This window comes from Cryptotermes secundus, unplaced genomic scaffold (genome assembly GCF_002891405.2).
Source record: "Cryptotermes secundus unplaced genomic scaffold, Csec_1.0 scaffold548, whole genome shotgun sequence".
Classification (NCBI taxonomy): domain Eukaryota; kingdom Metazoa; phylum Arthropoda; class Insecta; order Blattodea; family Kalotermitidae; genus Cryptotermes; species Cryptotermes secundus.
This window is the reverse complement of record NW_019732380.1, coordinates 78,505-103,573: the sequence shown is the minus strand read 5'-3', so window position 1 is coordinate 103,573 and position 25,069 is coordinate 78,505. Positions and strand designations below refer to the sequence as shown.

Sequence of the window (25,069 nt, the reverse complement as noted above, 5' to 3'; positions counted from 1 at the left end):
AAGGTATAGGACTGGTAGAATATCATAGAGGGAAGCACAATGGACCAATACTGGTCTAAGTGCATGGGGAAAACCCACCCTCTCCAAATAACTAACTAACTTCGCCGAAAAGAGGCTGTTGCTCGGTCGGTATAGTTCGCAGACTACAGGCCATGGAGTCTGTTTTGTTGTTTGTTTTTTAAACTTCCTGATTTTGAATGTTGGCATCAGGAGAACTTGGCAACTACATGTCATAGTGTGAGTTATCCATGACTTGCCAAGAGTCAGTGTGTTTTGTGCTATGTCAAAAACGAAAGTGTATGGCCCGTTTTTCAATGTTGGAGCTACTGTCACTGTTATGAATAGCTATGGCCCCAGTTAAAAGGAGATTTCCTGGGCCAACTCAATATCCAACAGAATGGAGCTATGCCTCATTTCTGTATGGCTATGAGAGACTTCTTGTCCAAAAACCTGCTGGAGGCTTGGATAGAAGGAGAAGAACCAATTCCTTGGCCCCCTAGATTCCTGAACCTTACTCCATGTGACTTCTCCCTGTAGGAATTTGTGAAAGGTCAGATATACCAACCTGTAATTCCACAGTACCTTCGAGAGAGAATTTCACAGGCCATAGCAAACATCAGTGAGTCACAGTTCCAGCGTACATAGGAAGAATTCAAATGTTGTATTGTAATTTGCATCAAATAAACTTTACACCAATGCAATATATGAAACTGAAAATTAACTACAGGCCGTTTGAAATTTGTACTTGAAGTCAGACAGTTGACAATTTATTCTATGTTTTATAACAATATTTTGTTTTTATCAGTTAATGAACCACTTTTATACAATGTAGTCACATTTATTTGACATATGTTTTGGTCTTGAGAGATTTGAGGTTATGATGGTGATTGCTAAGATTATGACCTGCAATGTGATGCAATATCGTTTGGTATGTAGATACCAGAATTTCAAAGGAACCTTTTTCAAAAGCTTTGTAATCTTGTAATTACACACTATGTCCTAAACATGGATGTTGATGACACTGACTGAATGGTCAGACAGTAATAAAGCTTCACCATACAAGAAACAAAGCATACCAACACCTATTAGTATAATACAGCATTATGTATGTATGTCTAGAAATAAATTAAGAATAGTATTTAAGCAGTGGCACAATAAATCTAGGTTAAAAGTAAATACAAGTGACAGTGATGTATAATAAACACAGAATGACATAAATTTCCATGTAACCCCTTTTAAGAAAAAGGAATTTTATGAGTCGGTATAGCTATGGGCTGGTGGCCTGGGCTCATTCCCCAGCAGTGAAAGATTTTCTCTTAACAGTGCCAGACCAACTCTGTTTCCCACCAAGCCTCCCCCAGGAGTGAAGTGGCAAAGGCGTGAAACTAACCACTAACTTCCATCTAGTGCTGAGGTCAAAAATTGTGGAGCTATACCTCCACTCCCCCATATGTCTTCATGGCATAGCGCTTTACTAATTAAGCACGGTGTCAACTTTACCTTCTGTAATATAAACATTTTAATACATTATGATTACTTGCTTACTCATGGAGCTGAGCCCTTCTGGAGGAGCTGCCAATTCTGCAGCTACTCAAGAATTTCCCAGCATTTAATGGAACCCGAAGGCTCATTACCGTGCTCACTAGAGCCCTCCACTGGTCTCTATCCTGAGCCAGATCAATCCAATCAATGCCACCCCATCCTATTTCTCTAAGATCCAATTTAATATTGCCCACCCACCTATACCTTGGTCTTCCCAGTGGTCTCTTTCCTTCTGGCTTTCCCACCAATATCCTATACGCATTCCTCGTTTCCCCCATTCGTGCTATATGCCCCGCCCACCTCATCCTCCTTGATTTGATCATTCTAATTATACTTGGAGAAGAGTACAAGTTATGAAGCTCCTCATTATGCAGTTTAATATATTATGATTTCCTATCCAAAATATTCTAAAATGAGATTATTTATCGCCACTGCTTTTCAACTTTGCTGTAGAATATGCCATTAGGAAGGTCCAGGAGAACCAGGTGGGACTGAAATTAATTGAAACACATCAGCTTCTGGCCTATGCAGATGATGTAAATGTACTGCATGATAACACAGATACCATAAAAAAATACAGGCACTTTGACGGTAGTAAGAAGGTTGATCTAGAAGTAAACACAGAGAGAACTAAATATAATATATATGTTGCTGTCTCGTCACCAGAGTGGAGGGTAAAGCCATGACAGAAAGATCGATAACAGAAAAAAAAAACCTCCGTGATTTTAGTCCGCAAGCGAACTATACCGACCGTCGCTTGTCGGCGAAGTTTAGTGCCTACTTTTGCGGATAGAGGATGTCGCGTGGTCAGCGCAACGAATCCCCACGGCTGCTCAATTATCATCACGAGGCTGAGTGCACCCCGTTTCAGACCCACTACTCAGAAAATATCTGGTAGCTCCGGGAATCGAACCCGGACCTCTGGATTTGTAGCCAGGAACGCTGACCATTAGACCACAGAGGCCTTTGAAAATGTGGCACAGTTCAAATGTTTGGGAATGATGGCGGTTTACCCTCAATCAGTTCTTGGCGACAAGTCCTTTGAGACTCACGGCCAGTAATTTTATTTTCCTCTTGAATACTTGCAGTTGAGAGGATGGGTCTGTCTTTTCCAGTTGATGCTGGGCTTCGTCAGCGCAGTCATTCTTAGGTCCGAGTCCCACGGGACTCATGACCAAAAACGTCTCAGATTCGAGACTCTCCTGACCTGGAGGACGAGGTCCCCGTATTTGTAACCCTCAGAAACAGGGTGGCCCGGTTATATCACCAGGTACTTGGTTCCCTTTTCGTCGCCTCTTACGACTCGCAGGGCTACGGTGGAGTTACTCGACCCCGCCTCCACACGGAACTCACTCTATTGCATTTTGTTTGCATGATCCAGCCTCTATTGAACTTGATATGTATATCATGGCACCTGAGCCCATCCCAACGGCGAACTTCAAAAATCCCTCACATCAGTTTGCGTGTCTGTACGTATTGCTCCCTATCTTTGCTAGGCAACGGCTTGGTAAAAACGTTACCGAGGAAATGAATACGCAGGCAACAATAAGAAAACTCCATTGTTGTTGTTGCTTGGTTTCCATGGTTATTTTCAAGGTCCTGACTCAGAATATAATAAATACAGTTCTTCTGTGAGCACAGAGTCACAAAACAAGGAAGGTCTAGGGTTTGGATGTGTTCGGTGGTTTAGAAAAAGATGGCAAAGACGGCAAAGATGGCCGTAAGTATAAGCAGATTAATCATTCTGCAATTGTGTTCGTAGGATTTGACAAATCCTTCTAGCATACAGTAAAATAAGAATTCCATAAAGCACAATAGATCACTGTAGGTCGCGGTGCAAGGGCCGAGTATCCTATCGTTGCTAGGCAACGGCTCAGTAAAAACGTTACAGCGTAAACGAATACGCTGGGAACAATAGGAGAATTGTTGAAGGCGTCATCTTCTATACGGCCCGTGTAGTCTGAAAGGAATGTAGACGGTTAGCTCTTACCAGAACTTCTAGTTGCTTTTCAAACAATATTCCATCCCGCATACACTCATATATTCACTCATAATATAACTATCATCATGGGACTAAATTATATAAATAAACAAATAGCAAATATCTGGGTGGTAATTTCAAATCATATTTAAATACCTAAAGTAAAGCGTAAGCTTGTCCCTGTGCTTAATTAATTAAGCACTACGCCGTGAAAACTCATGGCGATTTGGTGGTATAGCTCCATCATTCTGAAGCTCGGCACTAGCTAGAGGTCACTAATCATCATCAAGCACCGGCCGTTTTACCGCCGGGGACAAAGCTCTAGTGCTCAATGGGTACGAGGCCGAGTAGGCCCCATTGCCTGTCTGGGCGCCATGGAGAGGAGAACAGTCTTTTCCCCTTTTCGAAATCGAACCCTGGCCGTCCGACCTGTTGCCCGTCGCTATACAGTCCGAACTATCCTTTAACATAAAATACACATGAAAATGAATATATGGCATTAAATGTGTCAGTGACCGAAGGAGAATTGTCTTTTTAAAAACTGAAATTCATTGAGGTCGGAATTAAACGAGTTCTGGGAGGATCTAATTTCCTACGACAGGAACTGCATAGAGAACGACTCGTCCAACAATCCTTTGTTGCAGAGGGAATGTGTTTACTGAGCCGTTGCCAAGCAATGATCTGGGGTACACATACAGACATACAGAATTTCCTTTGCTACTACCAGGACGTCATAGAAAACGATGTGTTCAGCAATTCTTCTTTTGTTGCGTGCGCATTCGTTGCCGCGGGAGCGTGTTTACCTAGACATTGCCTAGCAACAGAACCGTTGCCTAAAAACGATAGGGGATGTTCTTCAACGGTATCACAGATGATTCTTCTAAGAAAGAATTTCCATTCTATTCGTATATGCAGCATTGTATATAAATACATATATGTATGTATGTTTTTCCTTTTAAGTTCTCATTTACAGATTTTCAGAATACTTAAATGGCTATTGGATATTGTAAACTTGACTCAGATATCTAGCCAGTTGCAAGATTCTATTACCATAAAGTCAAACTCTTACTGGATTCTTAGTGTTCCGAAGAAATAAACTGTTATTTTAATGTGATCCAAAATGGCAATCTGTCACTATGCAGGAAATGTTCGAAGAGATCAGAATTTTGCAGAGAGAAATTGCGTGTTCCATAGTCGAAACTGGTTTCAAAGTAATGTTGGCCTTCCGGAGGGTGTACACTTGCTGCACTCAAGGTATTTTTAGCCGCGTTCACAGTGCTCATCTTACTTACTTACTTACTTACTTACTTACTTACTCACTCATGGAGCTGAGCCCTTTTGGAGGAGCCGCGAATTCTGCAGCTATTCAAGAATTTCCCAGCATTTTATGGAACCCGAAGGTTAATTACCGTGTTCACAAGAGCCCTCCACTGGTCCCTATCCTGAGCCAGATCTATCCAATCCATACCATCCCATCCTATCTCTCTAAGATCCATTCTAATATTGTCCACCCACCTACGCCTTGGTCTTCCCTGTGATCTCTTTCCTTCTGGCTTTCCCACCAATATCCTATACGCATTCCTCGTCTCCCCATTCGTGCTACATGACCTTCCCACCTCATCCTCCTTGACTTTATCATTCTAATTATACACAGCGAAAATCTACAACAGAAATGAATCATAGCTTCGTCCTATCTGTCCGTATACAGCAATTTGGGAACCACCAAATGGATTTTCGTTATATTTTGTACTGCGGAATATTACTAAAATTTGTATACGTGTAACGATAATGGGTAAAATATGAAAACAGTAACAATTAACAGTCTACATGAAGATCTTGGTCCGCTGTTGTACCTCTCATGTGTCGTGTCTGCAGTCCTGGCCCCAAGTGGTTTTACCCTTCGTTTGATGAGCTTTCCATTTATAATTCGCGCAAGAATTGCCACTGATCGATATGAATGAATCAAAAGTGATCGAAGTGCTTCTTGTGGCTCTTCTAATATTCGGATTTGTCACTAGAATAGCCCTTCATTTAGATACCGTGGTTGGAAGCTATGCTCACGAAACAGGAAGATTATATTAGAAGGGTTGGGTATAGAGCTTTGTATTTATTAGTTGCCGGTGTTTGGCGCACGTGGCTTATTCTTAAACCCTGAAGATGGAGGCTTCATATTCCTCCAAAACGTCTGTTAACTTTCAACAGACTAAATGGCGTTATAGTCCAGAAGTTAGAATTGGTGGGTCATATTCAGTTTTCTCATAGTGTACTTTTATTTGAATAACGGTTCCCTTTGAGTTTACTAACATCAAACTATATCGATTTATAATCTTCACATGAGATAGGCATCAAGAGAAAGTGGCCATAAAAATTCAATCATTAGAATTTGGAAGAAAAGCACTGTGCTAACTATATTCCACATTTACTGTTACATGCTACAAAAGAATCTGCCTTGCAATTATGAGTCCATTGGGAAAATCATTCTCCCAACATATTTCTGATATTATATATTCGTATAATATGTTGGTGTCTCCACCTTATCGTGGTGAGGGTGTTTGAGTATGCCAAGGACCCTGAGAGCTATACCAGCGGTAGCGTAGCTACTGGCAGGGCCTCCCTTGCTGGACAGGTCAAAGGGTAGGCATCAGACGAAGAGAGACACCGAAAACTGATGCCGGAAGCAGCGTCATCAGCGGTGACTTGAAGCACAGAGAAAATAATGCTCGAGATGGTTCAAGTTCGTATAGCAACAGGCGTGACTGTTGTACTGTGAACGGCTGTTGTACTGCGATGTGGAAAGCAAATGGAAAAACTACCACATTATCACTATTCCTGGATAGTCTCTTTCCAAAAACAGAAGATCGCATTAAGTGGAGAAACTGTTTTGGAAGAGGCTGTGGACCTGTCATCTGACAGATTACTGATGAATGAATGAATATGTTAATCCAATATATTTTATGCACATATTGTTTTCCCTATAGGCAAGAGGTGCTAGTGATAAGGTACACACCACACATCAGAAAGCATCTTGTACAAGATGTCAGATGGATGTCATGTATGAGTTGTGTAACCAGCTAGTGGAGGCCGCTCCATAGCTCAAGCGGTTAGTCGCTGGCTTCCCACTGCAGAGGCCTGGGTTCGATCCGGGGTCTGATCAAGTGGGAATTATGGTGGACAAAGTGGCGCTGGGGCGGGTTTTCTCCGATTACTTCGGTTTCCCTTGCCAATCTTCATTCCACCAAATACTCCATCATCTTAGTCACCTGGGGCAGGTACAATAGGCCAATCAGTGGCCGCCATGCCGAGTGGACCCAGTTGGTCTCCACCTCCCACTAAGTGAATTAAAAAAAACAGACAGTGGAGCTGATAGACCAAATGGAACACCTGCCTTATGAATGTCACAACACGAGTAAAGAAATTCGCTTATTGGGGGGGGGAGTCCAACTGGGTCCACTTGGCACGGCGGCCACTGATTGGCCTGTTGTAGCCTGCCCCGCCCCAGCGCCACTCTGTCCACCACAAATCCCACCTGACCAGACCCGGGATCGAACCTGGGCCACCGCGGTGGGAAGCCAGCGACTAACCGCTTTAGCTATGGCGCGGCAAAGTAAAGAGGTTGGTTTTTCGTTTTATTAACATTATCACTTCAATAATTTCTCCAAAGTGTGTACTTCTGTGGATCTATTCTTTTATTATGAACACCAGAGATATAAATGAAAATAAAATCATGTAAAAAATCTATGACTACAAAATGGAAACTGTCGTAAAATCACCTCACCATCTACAAACAACGTTTTGTTGTGTGCTAGTTTACAGCTACAATAGCAGCTTTCTTGCATCTGTGAAAGCCTGAGGGAAATCATCCTCCAAATATTCATACAACATGTGTCACTAGTTCACCCAGCATCTCTGTATGTAATGTGTTGTTTGTGGGCACAAACTACGGATGATAATTTGCACACCATAGCTCTGCCCCTAGAACAGCAAGCACATAGTTCAGCATCCGAGCTAGAAATATGTGTGAGGCAGCTAATAAACTGGAGGAAGCAGTTGAAATGGAGAATTTGAAATGTGAACATGACAGTCAGAATAAAGAGGTTGCTTCTTCATTTAATTCATATTGTAACTGTCTCATTGATCTAGTGTTAACATGCTCATCATTGGACAGGTTGAGGTTGGGGGATATTAAAGGGCAATACAAGTCCATAATACAACTTCCTTCAGAAGGGAAGTAGAGCTCTACTCAGCTCCTAGATGCTGCCATAGTTCCACAACTGAAGAGACCTCTGATGGACAAGAGTGAGAACTAGTTTAAATCACCTAAAACAAATGAAATTATGCTAGATAACATAACTGGCCAAAATGGGGTAATGTTAGTTAATGAGATATAAGATTAAATGCCAGATGAGGACAAAGAAGTCCACATGGCTTAGATGTCAAAATGCGGCATTAGAAACCAACATCATTCTATCACTTCAATAATGTATTCACTTCAGTGTAGATAAGTTAATATATAGCCAACTTTTAACATCACTAGAATTAGGTATGAAGTTAAAAGCACTTTAAAAATCCTATTACTAGAAATTGGAAGCTGACATAAAAGCAGCTGTTAAAGGGTATACGAGTACAAAAGGTTCTCTCACTTGCTAGTTTGCATAGTAGATGCCCTCTTGTAGCTGTCAGAGCCTGGGGAAAATGAACTTTCCAACATATTATCGATGTTTTAACAAGTACATCCAACATCACTGTATGTGCTATATTCTGTGTAGGCACTTGCTGCAGATGATGAGGGGCATACAACAGATGTACAGGTGATGCAGGAGGTAGCTTGTACAAGAAGTAAGGTGAAGTTGGGGTGCGACATATGTGACCATCTGGAGGAGGTGATTAACCAACTGATGGACCTGCCTCACAAAAGTAACAATCTGAGCAAAGAGGTTAGACTTTCACATCATTTATATTCTCACTTCAATAACTTTGCCCATAGAGTGTAGTTATGTGAGTCAGTACTGATCTGTTATCAACACCTGAATTATTTATGAAGGCAAAATCATGTAAAGAAAACCCTATGACTAGAACTTGAAGACTGTCATAAAATCATCTTACCAGTTATAATCTGCATCCTGTTGCATGCTAATTCACATTTGCAGTAGAAATTTTCTTGCAATTGTGAGAGCCTGAAGAAAATGATCCTATGAACATTCAGTCCATATTTGTCAGCAATTCACACATCATCTCTCTGTATAATATGTTGTCTGTAGGCACAGGCTGTGGACGTTGATTTGCACACCACAAATCTGACAGTAGAACAGGAGTAACCCTGCCTGTCACTGAAGGATAGAATTGTTTGTTAGGCTATTCATGACTTGGAGAAGAGAGCTGAGGAAGTGGATAAGCTGGAAAGTGAACATGACAGTCTGAATAAAAAGGTTGGTTCTTCATTTCATTCATATTACCACTGTCTCATTGGTCTAGTGGTAACATTCCCACCATTGGACTTAAGGCTGAAGTTGAGGGATGTTTAAGGGCAATAGAAGTCCATAGCACATCTTCCATTGGAAGAGAAATAAAGCCAGTGTCCCAGGTCCTATATTTACTACTTATGAAAGAACATGTGTACCATGTTAATGGACGAGAGATGGCAAAATTAGACACAACGTTTATCAAAAACAGATTTCCCTAATCTGCCCCTAGACACAAACTGAAATATGCTAGGTAATGTAACTTGTGCAAGTAGGGTCCCATTAGGGAATGAATTACAAACATAAAAAGAAGTTGAGGATAGAAAAGTCCATATAGCTTAACTGTCAATAAAAAAACGTCATAAACCAACCACCTATCATTCTATCACATCAAAAATACATGCACTTGAGTGTAGATAACCAAATACATAACCAACTCTTATCATTACTAGAGTTAGGTAAAAAAAAATCACTTTAAAAATCTTAGTTATAAAAGCAGTGCCAAGCTATATTATAGAGATTCCATCACATGCCAGTTTGTGTTCATAGTGGAAGGTCTTTTACAGCTGTGAGAACCTGGGGAAAATCAACCTTCCATTTTTTTGCCCACACTTGTCACCAGTATGCCCAACATCACTGTTCTTACTATATTCTGTGTAGGCACATGCTGCAGATGACGAGGGGCATACTGCAGATTTCACGGTGGTTCAAGAGGCATCTTGTACAAGAAGTAAGGTGAAGTTGGGGTGTGACATATGTGACCATCTGGAGGAGGTGATTAACCAACTGTTGGACCTGCCTCACAAAAGTAACAATCTGAGCAAAGAGGTTAGACTTTCACATCATTTATATTCTCACTTCAATAACTTTGCCCATAGAGTGTAGTTATGTGAGTCAGTACTGATCTGTTATCAACACCTGAATTATTTATGAAGGCATAATCACTTAAAAATCATATGACTAAAATGTGAAGCCTGAGGAAAATTGTCCTTCAAACATTCAGCCCACGTCACCAATTTACTAATCATTGCTGTGTATATTATGTCTTTTGTAGGCAGAAGCTCTGGATAATGATCTGTACAATGCAGATCTGCCTATAGGACAAGAGGAATCTTCTTCAGCCTCCAAAGATAGAATTATGTGTGAGACTGTTAGTAAGCTGGAGAAAGCAATTGAAGAAATGGATAACCTAGAATGTGAACATGACAATCTGAATAAAGAGGTTGGTTCTTCATTTCACTCATATTGTCACTGTCTGATTAGTCTAGCCGTAACATGCTCACCATTTGAGTTAAAGATGAGGTTGAGTGATATTTAAGGCAATAAATGTTGGTAGCACAACCTACTTTGCAAGGGAAGAAGGACCAGGGACCCATGACATATATTTTCTGTAGGATAATAAATGAGAAAAAGCAAAATTATAGAGAACAACTGTCACCCATAAATTTCCCTACTCTGCTTCTAGATGCCACCATGGTTGCATGACTTAGAAGATCTCTGATGGACAAGAGTGAGAACAAGTTGAAATCACGTAAATCAATTGAAATATGCCAGATAATGTGACTGCTCAACTGGGGTCCAGTTATAACGACTAACTGTAGATAAAAATGTCCACTTGGCTTATCTGTCAAAGCGCATCATTAGAAACCAACTAACGCTCAAACTATCACTTAAATGATGTTTTCCCTTGAATGTAGTTAAGGGAATACATACCCAAATATTTTCAACACCAGAGATAAGTACAAAGACAAAATCACTTTAAAAATCTTAATAGTAGTACCTGGAATCTGGCATAAAAATACTTTTGAACTATATTCCACAGAATCTGTTACATGCTAGTTTATAATTTGAGTAGCTGCCTCTTGCAGCTGTGAGAGCCTGGGGAAAATCAACCTTGCTCATATTTGTCAATATTTCTCCCAACATCTCTCTATGTTCTATATTCTGTGTAGGCACACGCTGCAGATGATGAAGGGCATACCACAGATATACCGGTGGTGCAGGAGGCACCTTGTATAAGACATAAAGTGGAATTGAGCCGTGACATATATGGCAGCCTAGAGGAGAGGATTCCTCGACTGATGGGCCTGCCTTTCAAATCTAATGAAGTGAGCAAAGAGGTTGGTCTTTCATTCCATTCACATTCTCACTTCAACATCTTTACACATATCGTGTACTTATGTGAATCAGTAGTCATTCATCATCAATAACTGAGTTTTGTATGTAGTCAAAATTATGTAAAAAATTTGTATGACTGGAATTTGGAGACTGTTATAAAATCACCTTACTACTTATAATCCATGTTCTGTTTCATGCTAGTTCACATTTACAGCAGAAATTTTCTTCCAGCTGTGAGAGACTGAAGAAAATCATGCTACTAACATTCAGCACACATATGTCACCAATTCACCCAACATGTGTTGTTTGTTGGCACAAGCTCTGAACACTGATTTCCACGCACAAATCTGCCCCTTGAGCATGAGGCATATTGTTCAGCATTGAAGGATAGAATTATGTGTGAGGCTGTTAATGACTTTGAGAAGGCAGTTGAGGAAGTGTATAAGCTTGAATGTGAACATGACAGTTTGAATAAAGACTATGGTTCTTCATTTCACTCATATTGTCACTGTCTGATTTGTCTAGTGGTAACGTGCTTACCATAGGACTTAAGGCTGAGTTTGAGGGATTTTTAAGGGCAGTAGAAGTCCATAGCACAATTTCATTTGGAAGGGAAATTAAACGAGGATCCAAAGTTCTATATTCACAACTTGTGAAAGAAAAATTGAGCCATAATAATGGATGAGAGAAAGCAAAGACCTTTATAACCCATAGTTTTCTCTACTCATCTTCTTGATGCCACCTTTTTTTCATGAATGAGAAGAACTCTGATAGTCAAGAGTGCAAACAATCTGAAATCAGCTAAACCAGCTAAAATATACCAGATAACGTAACTGTTCAAGTGGGGTTGAATTAGGGAATGAGTTAAAATATAACAACTAGTTGAGTTAGAAATGTCCACATGGCTTAACTGTCAAAATTCGTCATTAGAAACCAGTCAACCATCATTGTATCACTTGAATAATGTATTCTCTTAAGTGTAATTAAGAGAATATATAGCCAACTTTTATCATCACCAGAATTATGTATAAAGTCAAAATCACTTTAAGAATCCTATTACTATGAAGTAGAAGCTGACATAAAAGAAGAACTGTTAAAGGATGTTTCACATCTTCTGTCTGGTGCTAGCTTGCAGTTATAGTAGATGCTGAATCACAAGAAATACTGGGGATCCTTGACTGGATTCAGGCAAGTAAAGGGACTCATACAAGGACCCTCTACTAAAAGAACAAAGGAACTGTTGAAGTTAAACAGGAACCAGCTACTACTGGACTACTTGCAGGACACTGTCACCTTAAAGGACACCTCTTCAAACTGAGACTAGTTAGTTAGTTATTGGAGAGGGTGGGTTTCCCCATGCACTGAGACCTGTATTGGTCCATTGTGCTGCCCTCTATGATTTCTACCAGTCTCTATATCCTACCGATACTGGTGCTTACAAACAGTCCCGCCCAGCCATCGAGACCGGCTCTACTAGCTGAGAGGTATCTATAACGCTTCCTCCATCTACCAGAGGTATTAGAGACTGCTGTTGGGCGGGAAACGTCCGGTAATTTGGCTCAGTGACCTCCTTTGGAGATATGAGGTTCTTTTACGTGCCGTAAAGCCACAACACGGGACCCACGGCTTAAAGTCCCTCCTGGAGGACTTGTTCCCTGAATTTTTCCACCCTTAAAAATTCGACGACCTCCGCCAGGTATTTGAACCCGCGTACTACGAGTCATGAGGTGGGAACGTTACCTCTAGACTACGGAGGCCGCTTAAACTGAGACTAAGTAACAGTCCAACTTGTGAGAGGTGTCAAGAAGGAAATGAAACAGCCACACATATCCTGTGTGAATGTGAGGCCTTAGCTTATTTAAGATTGTCACTTGGGTTAATATTTTATGGAACCAAGTGTCTATTTCGACGTCCCCACATACAAAATCCTGTGCAGGATCAGAAGAGAGGCACAATAGATCATTGTGGTAGCGCTGCAAGGGCCGAGAAGGCCCTACCCTTGTACATTCATTCATTCATTATCATCACCAGAGTTAGTTACATATATATTATTTATTATACTGCAATTGGGTTTTAGCCCGGTGGCAGTAGTACACAATAGGACACAACAGACAAGTAACACACATTACACTAAGTGACAACACGTTCAAACAAAACACAATACACAAAACACAACAATAAGGACATCCTACCACAATGAATACAAACCAAATACGATTAACAACTACAACAATTACAGAGAAATACAAACAACTGCAACAAATACAACAACAACAAGGACATCCTACCACAATGAATACAAACCAAATACGATTAACAACTACAACAATTACAGAGAAATACAAACAACTGCAACAAATACAACAACAACAAGGACATCCTACCACAATGAATACAAACCAAATACGATTAACAACTACAACAATTACAGAGAAATACAAACAACTGCAACAAATACCACAACAATTACAGAGAGAGAGATAAAAAAAATACAACACCCAAAACACAAACAAAAGGAAACCAACAGTCATGGATGCGTAATGTCATTCACTTCACTGCAATTTTTTTTCTTTTTAATTATTTCCACCCCAACTTCACTTCGTCTCATTTATCACTTTCCTAATCCTTTGCCTAAAATTGCTTGGTTTACAGGACAGAGTACCTAAAGCATCTGCAGGTAGTTGGTTCCAGAGCTGTAGGTCCTATTTACAAAGGAGTATTTCCCGATATCTGTCCGTTGCTTTCTACTCCTAATTTTCTTGCCATGATCACCCCTGCTCAGATAGCATGGTGTTTCTAATCTGTCACCTATAGCCTTCCAAGCCCATTCTCCCGTGTATGCTTTGAAGAGAGCACATATGCGAGCTATCTTTCTGCGCTCTGTCAAGGAAGATAAAATCACTTTAAATATCTCATTATTGGAACTTGGAAGCTGTGGCTATAGTAGATGCTCTTTTGTGGCTGTAAGAGCCTGGGGAAAATCAACCTTCCAATATATTGCCCACACTTGTCACCAGTCTGCACTACATCTGTGTAGGCACATACCACAGATATACCGGTAGTGCAGGAGGCGTCCTATACAAGACATAAGGTGAAATTAGGGTGTGATGTGTGTGACCATCTGGAGGAGGTGGTTCACTAACTGATGGACCTACCTCACAAATTTGACAATATGAGCAAAGAGGCTGGTCTTTCATTTCATTCATATTTTGACTGTAGTAACTTTTTCCACAGAGTGTATTTATGTAAATCAGTACTTATCTATTGTCAATACCCAAGTTATATATGAAGTCAAAGTCACTTAATAATCCTATGACTAGAATTGGAAACTGTGATAAATTCACCTTAAATACTATAATGCACATTCAACCTTGACAGGTTCTATATCCCATAGGTTGGTTTGACCTTGTATGGATTAACAGAATGCAAATAAATGAATGAATGAATTCATTCTAATTTACAACTATAATAGAAGCTTTCCTGCAGCTGTGAGAGCGTGAGGAATATCATCCTCCATGCATGCAGCCCACACATCACCAATTTACTAAACATCTCTGTATATACGTGTGTTATGTCTTTCCTGTAGGCAGAAGATCTGGTTAATATTTTTAACACCCCAGAAATGCCCGCAGTACAGGAGGAATCTTTTTCAGCCTCCAAGGATAGAATTATGTGTGAAGCAGCTAGCAACCTGGAGAAAGCAGTTGAGGAATTTAATAAGCTGGAAAGTGAACATGACAGTCTGAATAAAAAGGTTGGTTCTTCATTTCATTCATATTACCACTGTCTCATTGGTCTAGTGGTAACATTCTCACCACTGGACTTAAGGCTGAAGTTGAGGGATGTTTAAGGGCAATAGAAATCCATAGCACATCTTCCTTTGGAAGGGAAGTAAAGCCAATGCCCCACATCATACTTTATTGAATGTAAAAGGAATGTTCGCTTATGACAATAAATGAGAAAAGACAAATTTATTCGCCCCTTTTGTCCCCCAGAAATTCCTTTACTGTGTTCCTAGATGCTGCTATGCTATCATGACTGAGGAGACCTCTGACAGAGTGCAGGATGGGCCTTACCTATGTCATTTTCATATATCACTCACTCCCTCACTCATGGAGCTGAGTCCTTCTTGAGAACCTGCCAATTGTGCAGCTACTCAAGAACTTCCCAGCATTTAATGGAACCCAAAGGTTCATTACCGTGTTCACAAAAGCCCTCTACTGGTCCCTATCCTGAGCCAGATAAATCCAATCCATGCCATCATCTCTCTAAGGTTCATTTTAATATTGTCCAGCCACCTACATCTTGGGCTTCCCAGTGGTCTTCTTCCTTCCAACTTTCCCACTGATATCCTATATGCATTCCTCTTCTCCACATTTGTGCTACATACCCTACCAATCTCATGCTCCTTGACTTGATCATTCTAATTATACCTGGAGCAGAGTACAAGTTATGAAGCTCCTCATTATGCAGTTTTCTCCAACCTCCTGTCACTTCATCTCTCTTCAGTCCAAATATTCTCCTCAATACCCTGTTCTGAAACACCCTCAGTCTATGTTCCTCACTTAATGTCAGAGACCAAGTTTGGCACACATACAGAACCACAGACAAAATTGTAATTTTGTGTATTCTAAAGTTTATATTTTTGGACAACAGACAAGAAGACAAAAGGTGCTGGACTGAATGGTAGCAAGCATTACCTGAGTTCAATCTCCTCTTAATTTCCTCCTGAATCAGGTTTTGATTTGTTATCGTCATTTCCAAATATCTGAACTATTCCACATTTTCGAAACATCTGTTTCCTATCTTTATGTCATGATTTTGCCCTGCATTTTAGTGAAGAGACAGCAACATATACTTAGTTTTCTCTGTGTTTACTTCTAGACCAACCTCCTTACTAGTGTTAATTAAAGCTTGTGTGTTTTTCTTTATGGTATCTACATTATCACCCAGTAGATTTACATCATCGGCATAGTCCAACAGCGGACGTGTCCCGTTTAATTTCAGTCCCATGTGGTTTTCCATATATACATGTATTTATTCTCGAAATAAATAAACAGACCTCTGGTGGACAAGTGTGAGAAAACTTTGAAATCACCTAAAGCAACTGAAGTATGCTAGATATCGTAACTGGTCTTTGCTTAGTTGAGCTTGGGAATGATAAATGATATAATGATACAAATTCCGTCCCAAGTGCAAACAATATATTATGTGTCCTTGATCTTGTTCACCTACACTACATGTTTCGGCCTCAGACGGCCATCATCAGGTGTATAACACTCACGTCGCTGTCACACTGCACTCAGCCCAAAATTTAACATTTAAAACACTTTCCTTGTTATTATCAACATCTACTTCATTGATATCTGTCTGGATGTAGATTATTTTACACACATTAATTTTGGCATACCTGTAGTAGCACTATAAAATCTTTAGTTCTAATTTTAAAATCCTTTAAAAATTTTTCTCTAAATTTTAAATTTTAAATTGTTAGGGTTACTCGCCCTATGTCTAAAGTGCTGCAGCGGCTAGTTCTTGTTTCCACACTGTATAGGTGTGTTATCTGTAATATATAAATATATTCGTATTATTATCTTGTGTACGTAATGTTTTCTTATGTGTTTATATTGTATTTGTACTTACCCTGTGTAGTCTTCCTGTGTGCGTGCCGCTGTTATTCTTTACTATGTGTGTTGTCAGATGTACTGTGTGCTGAGTTTTATGTTGGTGAGTGTAGGGGGGGATGGGTAGTGGGGAGAGAGAAAACTCTTGGGAATGAGTTACAAATATATAACAACTAGTTGATGATATAAATGTCAAAAAGGCTAATCTACAAATTTGCGGCCTTATAAACCTTCATTTTGCTGCTTGAAGTGTAGATATGTGAATGCATACCCATCTATTTTCATCAACAGAGTTAAGTATGAAGACAAACTCTCTTAGAATTCCTATTACTAGAACTTGGAATCTGCTGTAAAACACTGTCAAACCATATTCCACAGGTTCTGTTATGGACTGTGTTATGGAGTGGTGCATTAAATCACACTGCTGATACACTCATGTTCTGTGGTGTATTCTCCTACTCCACCTGCTGTCACTTGCTATACACTTTTTGGTGGCTGTCTGTGTTGGGTCAACCACCCTGGAACCCTGTACCCACTTAAAAGTGCTGTACAGGGCCCTTGATGTGGAGGGTTCAATTTTCATGTTCACTCTTAGCTCCACATATTCCTCTTGGTAGCTTTTCTGGTTCTCCAGTGGCTTGGATTCTAGTGATTGAACTTGTAACACTGAGTGGTCCGCTATTGCCTAAGTTTATTGACAACATCTTCATGATCATTTGGGGCTGAGTTAAGTTATAAAATATCATATTTAATTAGTCTTTCATCAGTGCCCTATAAGCATCTCTCTGGTTGTCATTAATACTATATGCATTCACTTACTTTGATTGCAGAAGGGTGCGATTATAAAGAATTTACTTGCTGTGTGTTCCGTTGGCCTCTTCATGTGGGCATCCATCCGCAGCCTGCAGGCTATCAAGCCCTAGCAACTGGTACACAGCTTTGATATTCAACTCCCCATAGTCACCGACCTAAAGATTATATAATGGAAGACTTCAGTGAGTCAGCATTTTTTCATACCTTCAATCACATCACCTTGTCACATCTAGAATATAATATTATCTGTCTGTTTTTGTTTATAATTGTTGTGAATGGCACCTGATTTTTGACGTTGTTTGTTTCGGTGTCGTGTCTGTGATTTGGTTTGATGTGTTACTTGTTTGTGTTCTACAACTGTTAATGTACTACAATTATATGTGACCTTTTTAAATGTCTTGGATATTTAATTTTTAACAATTTATCATTTTAAATGTACTTTTTATTGACATGTTCTATATCTCAAGGCAGCACTGCCAATTGTAGATCTCTGGAACGAAATAAATATGTATGTATGTAATAAACTGTAAGAGTTAGTACAACTGTTGAAACTGCTTGTTCAGCTTCCCCAAGCGAGACTTGCTACTTGTTGGGCGAGCTGTGTTTGTTTACCAACTTTCTTGGTTGTGACAGTTTGAAGTGGCAACTTGGAGCCCTGGAATTTCAAACATCCCTTCATTAGGTCATAAGGGCTTAACATGTTAGTTTGAGGTTATAGCAGAAGCTTTCTTGTAGCTGTGAGAGGCTGGGAAAAATTAACTTCTCAATATATTGCACATGTTTTTTAACCGTTCACTAGAATTAAGGTTATTATAATTATGTTAAGAACAATTAAGCACAAGATGTAAGTTATAAGTAAGGAGTAAGCAGTTAGTCACTTTTCTGCATTCAAAAAGTGACATAAACTTGTTCTTGCTGTATGAACAGAATGTGGCATTCACTATACTTCCTGGAATTTTAACTCTTTGAGCTATGATACCACACCTTTGGAAATCTGAGATTTGACAGCTAGTGCAATCTATAACTCAGAAGTAGGAGGGCTAGAGACCCACATTACTGGAATGATTTATCGCAATGCTATCGGAAGAGCTGTTGGGTCTTTAAGAGCTAGAATCACACAGCAAGTCAATATCACTGGGAAATGTAAATTTTTGGTAAATTCCCAGGGTTAAACTGTACCAATAATGCCTGTTTCAGGGAGGAGCTCCTTCTAGAAAGTTTGGGCTCAAAGACAAGTTGACAACATTTTTATTGCAAAACTCTTTTTATACATGTGATGAATTCTTTAGTAACAAATATGCTTAGAAATAAGGATAATAGCATAAACAATTTTAATATTGCATAATTTTACGTATAGTGATGTAAGACTGTTTTTTATATAAATTTAACACATGTTTTTTATCTATTTTAATGATTATAAACTGTACATATATATTTATATTTGTATTGTACTATATTAACTATGTGACTGGTTCTATATCTATGTATATGGATTTGTGGAATATACAATAAATGAATGAATGAATGAATGAAACAAGTTCGCTACAGCAGAGAGCTCATTCACCAAGTTAGTCATCTTCCAAATTCTCAAGTGTATGGATGCAAAAGTGTGTCATGTCGTCACCGATCAACCAGTGCATTGCTAAGTTTATACCAAATCACTTAGTCAAAGCAGAAGTTACCAGAGAGTCGAGTGGTACAAGAATAAACATATTATAACGTGTTATATGTCGTCCATCGCTCAGCAACGGCTACAATGGAAATTGTTGAGTTCCCACAGTTACAAATTGAATACCAACAGACCATTGACTAGGAAGAACCGTGGCAACAATTTATTGAAACAGCGGAATAATGCGTTTCCACAGTAACGAGCATAAAACACGTGACATCGAACCCTGGGCGAAGGTGTTCACTAACCAGTCTGAAAAACGCCTATATAAAGGGGTTGCACGTACCACTCGGACTCGGACCCGAGAAAGACTGCGCTGGCAAGGGCCAGCAGCATATACAAAAGACAGACCCGTCCTCTCGTCAGAGAGGGCACCCCATTGAAACAAGACCGAAACTGTCAAACGGTAATAATTAATATCTATTTGGGGCTCGACACCAAGACTTACTGACTGACTGACCGTCAGTCGCAATGTGACTCTGACTCTGACTGAATCAATGCAGTTCCACCTCCTTGCAACTCACAGGCTTTAAATTCTTAGCCTCTGATTCTTTCCTCACTTCTTCAGATATATCTTGAATGCCAAATCCATTTAAGGCATTAATCTCATCCTCAAAATAGCTAAATTGTTCTTCTTCTTCCCTCAAAAATCCGAGGCTTCCTTGAACTTCTTCAATTTGTCTTTGAAGCTCTTTAACCTCAGAAAACTGTTCTTCAAACATCTTGTTATACATGTAAGGGAAAATCATGTGTTCTTTGTAGTCTACTTGGTTTCCTCCCACATGCATTGGGTACTGGTGACAAAAAGAAAAAGATGATCTTACTGCTACTGAATCAGCTATTTCATTCATCATCATCATCAGTAATCTGTCAAGACGACAGGTCCACAGTCTCTTTCAAAACAATTCCTCCACTTAATGCGATCTAGAGCTTTCTCCTTCAAATGACAGTATCCTCTTCTGTCCCCAAGGTCATCCAGCATCTTCTTACGTCTTCTTCCTCGTCTTCTTGTCANCCCGCCGAGCCAGCGAGTTCGGCCTCCACTGGCTTGGTGGTGTCTATAATGCTTCCCGCATCTATCAGAGGCATTAGAGACTGCTGTTGGGCGGGAAACATCCATGAATTTGGCTCAGTGACCTCCTTTGGAGATATGAGGTTCTTTTACGTGCCATAAAGCTACGACACGGGACACACGGCTTAAAGTCCCTCCCGGAGGTCTTGTTCCCTGAATTTTTCTGCCCTTAAAAATTCGACGATCTCTGCCAGGTTTGAACCCGCGTACCACGAGTCATGAGGTGGGAACATTACCTCTAGACTACGGAGGCTGCTATAACTCTCTTATACTAGGTGGTTCAAATATGACCAGGACTGATTTTTTTGTAAACAAGCCGCACTGCGCAGCAGCTGTGCAACCTTGAGAGATTGTAGCCACAACCTCCACTCTCCTTCCTGTTAGGGTTAGAACCTGTTCAGTGCTGTCTGGGCGTTGCTAGAGGGATGAGCGTACGGAAGGTACTGCGGAGCGTGGAACAACTCATTGTGATCAAATTCCTCACTGGAGAAAACGTCCCATACACTGAAATTCACCACAGACTCCAACAACAGTATGGGGAAGAGTGTCTCTACGGACTCGTGTGTTTGAGTGGTGTAAGTGCTTCAGAGAGGGCAGAGAGCGCGTGGAGAATGAACTGCATGATCGTCGGCCGTGAACATCTGTCACCAAGCCAAACATTGATCCTGCAGACGCACTTATTCGTGAGAATAGGCGCATCACTATCAAGGAACTTGGAGGAATTCTGTCCATCAGTGTTGGTAGTGTAGAAGACATCGTGAAATATCACCTGCACTATCGCAAGGTGAATGCACGGTGGGTACCACGCACTTTGACGGATGTGAACAAAATGGTGCGCATGCAAGTTGCCAGTTGCCTCCTACAGCAGTTTGAAGACGAAGGTGATGCATTTTTGAAGTATATAGTGACCACCGATGAAACGTGGGTGCACTACTTCATTCCTGAGTCCCCGCAATCATCAAGCGAGTCGCAGCATACCAGTTCTCCCAAACCCAAGAGTGCGGAGGAGCCGTTCAGCAGGAAAAGTGATGGCAACGTTCTTCTGGGACTGGCAGGGGGTTATCCATGTAGACTTTCTGACAGATGCTAGAACAGTCAATGCAGCTTATTACTCAGACCTCCTGGCAACAGACGTGAAGAAAAAGATCCGATCCAAGCGGAAGAGAGGTGGAAAGCAGGTAGCCTTCCTTCAAGACAATGCATGCCCCCATACGGCCAAAACAACAATGGAAACCCTTCGGAAATTGAAATGGAACCTTCTGACACATCCGCCGTACAGTCCCGATTTGGCACCAAGTGATTTCTACCTATTCGGAAGGCTCAAATCAGACTTACAAGGCATGCAGTTTGTGGACAATGACGCCGTCATCCAGAATGTTCGGGAGTGGATATGCCGCCAACCACAAGATTTTTTTGAAAAGGGCATCAGGATGCTTCCAGAACGCTGGAAAAAATGTGTTGACTCCAGAGGGGAGTACATTGAAGACTGACATGTGCAAGTAAGTGTATGGCAATTTTGGTTTAAAAAAAATCAGTCCCGGTCATATTTGAACCACCTTGTACATAATAAACTTGTCAATCTCATTATCCACAGTTTCAGCATTGAGGGTGTTTAGTGTTATATATATTGGGTCACCATTAACTATCATCAAATCAGGAACTTTAAAATGGTCACTGTGCTCTCTCATCCATCAACACAAGTGCCCATAACCTCCATGAAAATATACACCGCATTGTCTACGGTGTTCAAAGCGTAGTAATCCTACGTATTCTACCTCTGGGAGCTCGCCAATCTTCTGGTCTACAACAGGATAAGGTCTTTAATTGGATTAATCATCTTCTTCATAAAACCAAAGCCGCGTTCTTCCATAACTTGTTCTGTTAGACACATTGTTCCTAGTTGAGCATCATTCTTCAAGGTGTAAAACATCTTGAAACACCATAAATTGTCTGATGCATTTAATCTCTTCCTTTGTTCTCTGCCTTTCTTCATAGAGCACTGCCTTCTTCTTCTGCTCTAAAGTGTGTCCCCTACCATGGAAGATCACTACTAGGCTTTTGATATAATCTTCATTTGTACTGAAGCAAGCCTGTATTACGGAGACGCAGTCTTGAAAAGAAATATCCTTAGATATGACCTCCATTGTCTCGAGTGGTTTCTGATCAATTGCACAATTCAATTAAAAATTAAACTTACTGACCGACTGACCATCAGTCGTAATGTGACTTGGACTTACGAGTCAGTGCAGTGTTGCAGATTAGAGAGTGTTTAAATATAGCAGCTGAAGAGAACAGATATAGATAAAATGTACAGTGTGCAGGACAGCTGCGAACAGAAGCCTTCACCGAAATTAGGGGTGCAAGAAGTAACAATAACAGTGTTGTAAGTGTCTGACGATGTTATAAGTGATAATAGTAATTGTACTTGAGTGTGGATGAGAGTGTTCAATAAGTATTTGCTGAATCTGAGACCTACGTGAAATTATTCGTCACATTACCTAGGAGACAGAAGTAGGTTACCAGGTAACTTGGGACAATATTGTTAAGAATTCATCAATTAAGACAGTGTTAAAAGTAAAGCATTTGGTAATAGATACACAGTAAACAGTAAATAAAATTTGTTGTGCAACTTATTTGGTGTTCATGCAAATGGTTAGCTTAAGTTCTTCCCATCCTGTCAGAATGAGGCCTATACACCCTTGAGACTAGATATCAGCTCTACCAATATCTGAGTACACCGGCCTGACTCCCAATAGCTATACTGCTCCTAATTCGACCACAGTTGTAAGCTACTAATGTACGCTTACAGGAACCCAAAAATCCTCCCCACCTTTCCAAATATCTACTTGTTCTACAATGAGGTGCAGAAGGCGGCCAGAGTGACAAGCAAGAAGAGATCAGGAGGTGGCAGCAATGCACAGGAGTCACAGACACGGAGCAACAAAGAATGGGGAAAGGATAAAATAGTGACCCTCCATTGTAGGTCGATTATGAAGATAAATGACACTCAAGCATGAGTCGGTGAAGATAAATAAGTGCTAGGCTAATGCAGGGCGATTATAGTTTGTCATTAGTACGTCCAACATCCTTGCACATAGGTGTAGGTGCAGGCTATAGAAGATGAGGGCCATGACACATATGCTGCTAGAAGAGGAGTAATCTTTTTCAAGATATAAGGTGAAATTAGGGTGTGATGTATGTGACCATCTGGAGGAAGTTGATTGAACAACTGTTAGACCTGCCTCACAATGTGACAGTCTGAGCAAAGTGGGTCTTTCATTTCATTCATATTGTCACTTGAATAACGTTTTCTCCATAGGGTACGTATGTGAATCAGTACATCTATTATCAGCACCTGAGTAATCTATGAAGACAAATTCACTTAGAAATTCTTAGGACTAGAAATTGGAAACTGTCATAAAATCACCTTACAAGCTATAATCCACATTCTATTGCATGCCACTCGGCAGCAGTACTCTGTTTGCGTAGAGGTCGCAGCCTGCCTGTTGACGTAGCACGCTGTCACCCTGGATGGTTATGGTCTCAGTCCAGCATTCCTTTGCACCCGAGCATGTACTGTCCAGGGTCATAAGTTCCTCCATGATGTACAACCATAAATCTGAGAGTGCAGATTTCTTAAATACAGGGGCAAACCTATGTGGGCGCATAAGCCATGAGCTTCACTGCTTCAAAAATAAATAAATAAATAAACTGCTCAAACATGTATTGTGGCTTTGTTCATACATAGGAATTACGCTGTCAAAAGAACTCATTCTACAATTTTCCAAATAATTTTGGGGTTGGGTCTAGTGGTACATAACTGTGTTTGCCCGATGAGTCTGCGATCCTGTGATCGTCAACATGCATGTTTGTAAAGTTCCCTTGGGTGGATTCGATTCGGAATGGGGAAGGATGCATAAACTAGGTATGTTAGGCCTTCTGTTCTTAAGGGAATTTGGATTAGAAGTCAGATGGCCACCGGGATCGCCAACACAGCTGTCGCCACTTAGGCACAGAACACTTGAATTACTGGATTCCCTTATCGTCGCCTCCAATGACTCTCAAGGCTACAGTGGAGGTATTCAAACCTACCCCTACACGGGCTGCTAGCCATGGTTCCCTTTGGATACCTTCCGGATGGACCGCAGAGAAAAGACAACCTCCAACAGTTTCTCTGTTAGCCTACTTTCCCAGTGTCTATTTGTAACCACCGCCCCACTATCATTGATAAATAACAGTCCAGTTACTTGGCAACGGTTCGGTAAACACGTTTCCCCTGCAACGAAAACACATGCAACAGTAACAGAGTTGTTGATTGCGTCGTTTTCTATTCGGTCCGCTTCCTATCAAAGGACAGTATGATAATAAAAGCGTCAATCTTCACTGACATTTGCACCAGTGAATGTTTTTTTCCAGAGACAGGAACGAAGACTATACTTACGACTTCTGAAGTTTATGGTTTCAAGCAAGAACAAGTAATATATCTTCCTTTCCTTTTGATTACCTTAATTAATTTAGCAGTGTCTGCCCAGTTATTTTAATAACGTCGAAAGTGGGATTTTGAAATCTGTTTTGTTTACATGGTTTACATGCGGTTGGTCGTGGCATAATTCCCACGTTTGCCACCAGATTGCAGTGTAATTTATTGTACAATGAAATAACCTTCTTCCTCCTCACACGTCGGCCATTTTATTGAGTTATAAGAGGTAGGAATAATGGGTATACCTTTTTGGATATTTTGTTAAAATCTATGTGTAAACGAATTAGTATTAGTTTATAGAGATGTATTTT

The 25,069-nt window shown here is 40.4% G+C and overlaps 1 protein-coding gene and 1 long non-coding RNA gene across 2 annotated transcripts; one reads left to right on the top strand and one right to left on the bottom strand.

Annotated features, from left to right (window-relative positions):
- Window positions 1–126: 126 nt before the first annotated feature.
- LOC111867603 lies at window positions 127–15,037 on the top strand. Its single transcript, XM_033752734.1, has 6 exons — window positions 127–619; window positions 8,290–8,457; window positions 9,643–9,810; window positions 10,037–10,204; window positions 10,935–11,102; window positions 14,687–15,037. The coding sequence occupies exons 2-6, from the start codon at window positions 8,335–8,337 to the stop codon at window positions 14,948–14,950; spliced, it is 891 nt and encodes a 296-aa protein (XP_033608625.1). The 5' UTR covers window positions 127–619; window positions 8,290–8,334; the 3' UTR covers window positions 14,951–15,037.
- Window positions 15,038–17,647: 2,610 nt separating this feature from the next.
- On the bottom strand, window positions 17,648–24,934 carry LOC117282564. Its single transcript, XR_004513360.1, has 3 exons — window positions 24,720–24,934; window positions 23,706–23,932; window positions 17,648–17,692 (listed from the first exon to the last, which is right to left on the bottom strand). It is a non-coding gene; the product is annotated as an uncharacterized LOC117282564 (long non-coding RNA).
- Between the last annotated feature and the right edge of the window lie 135 nt (window positions 24,935–25,069).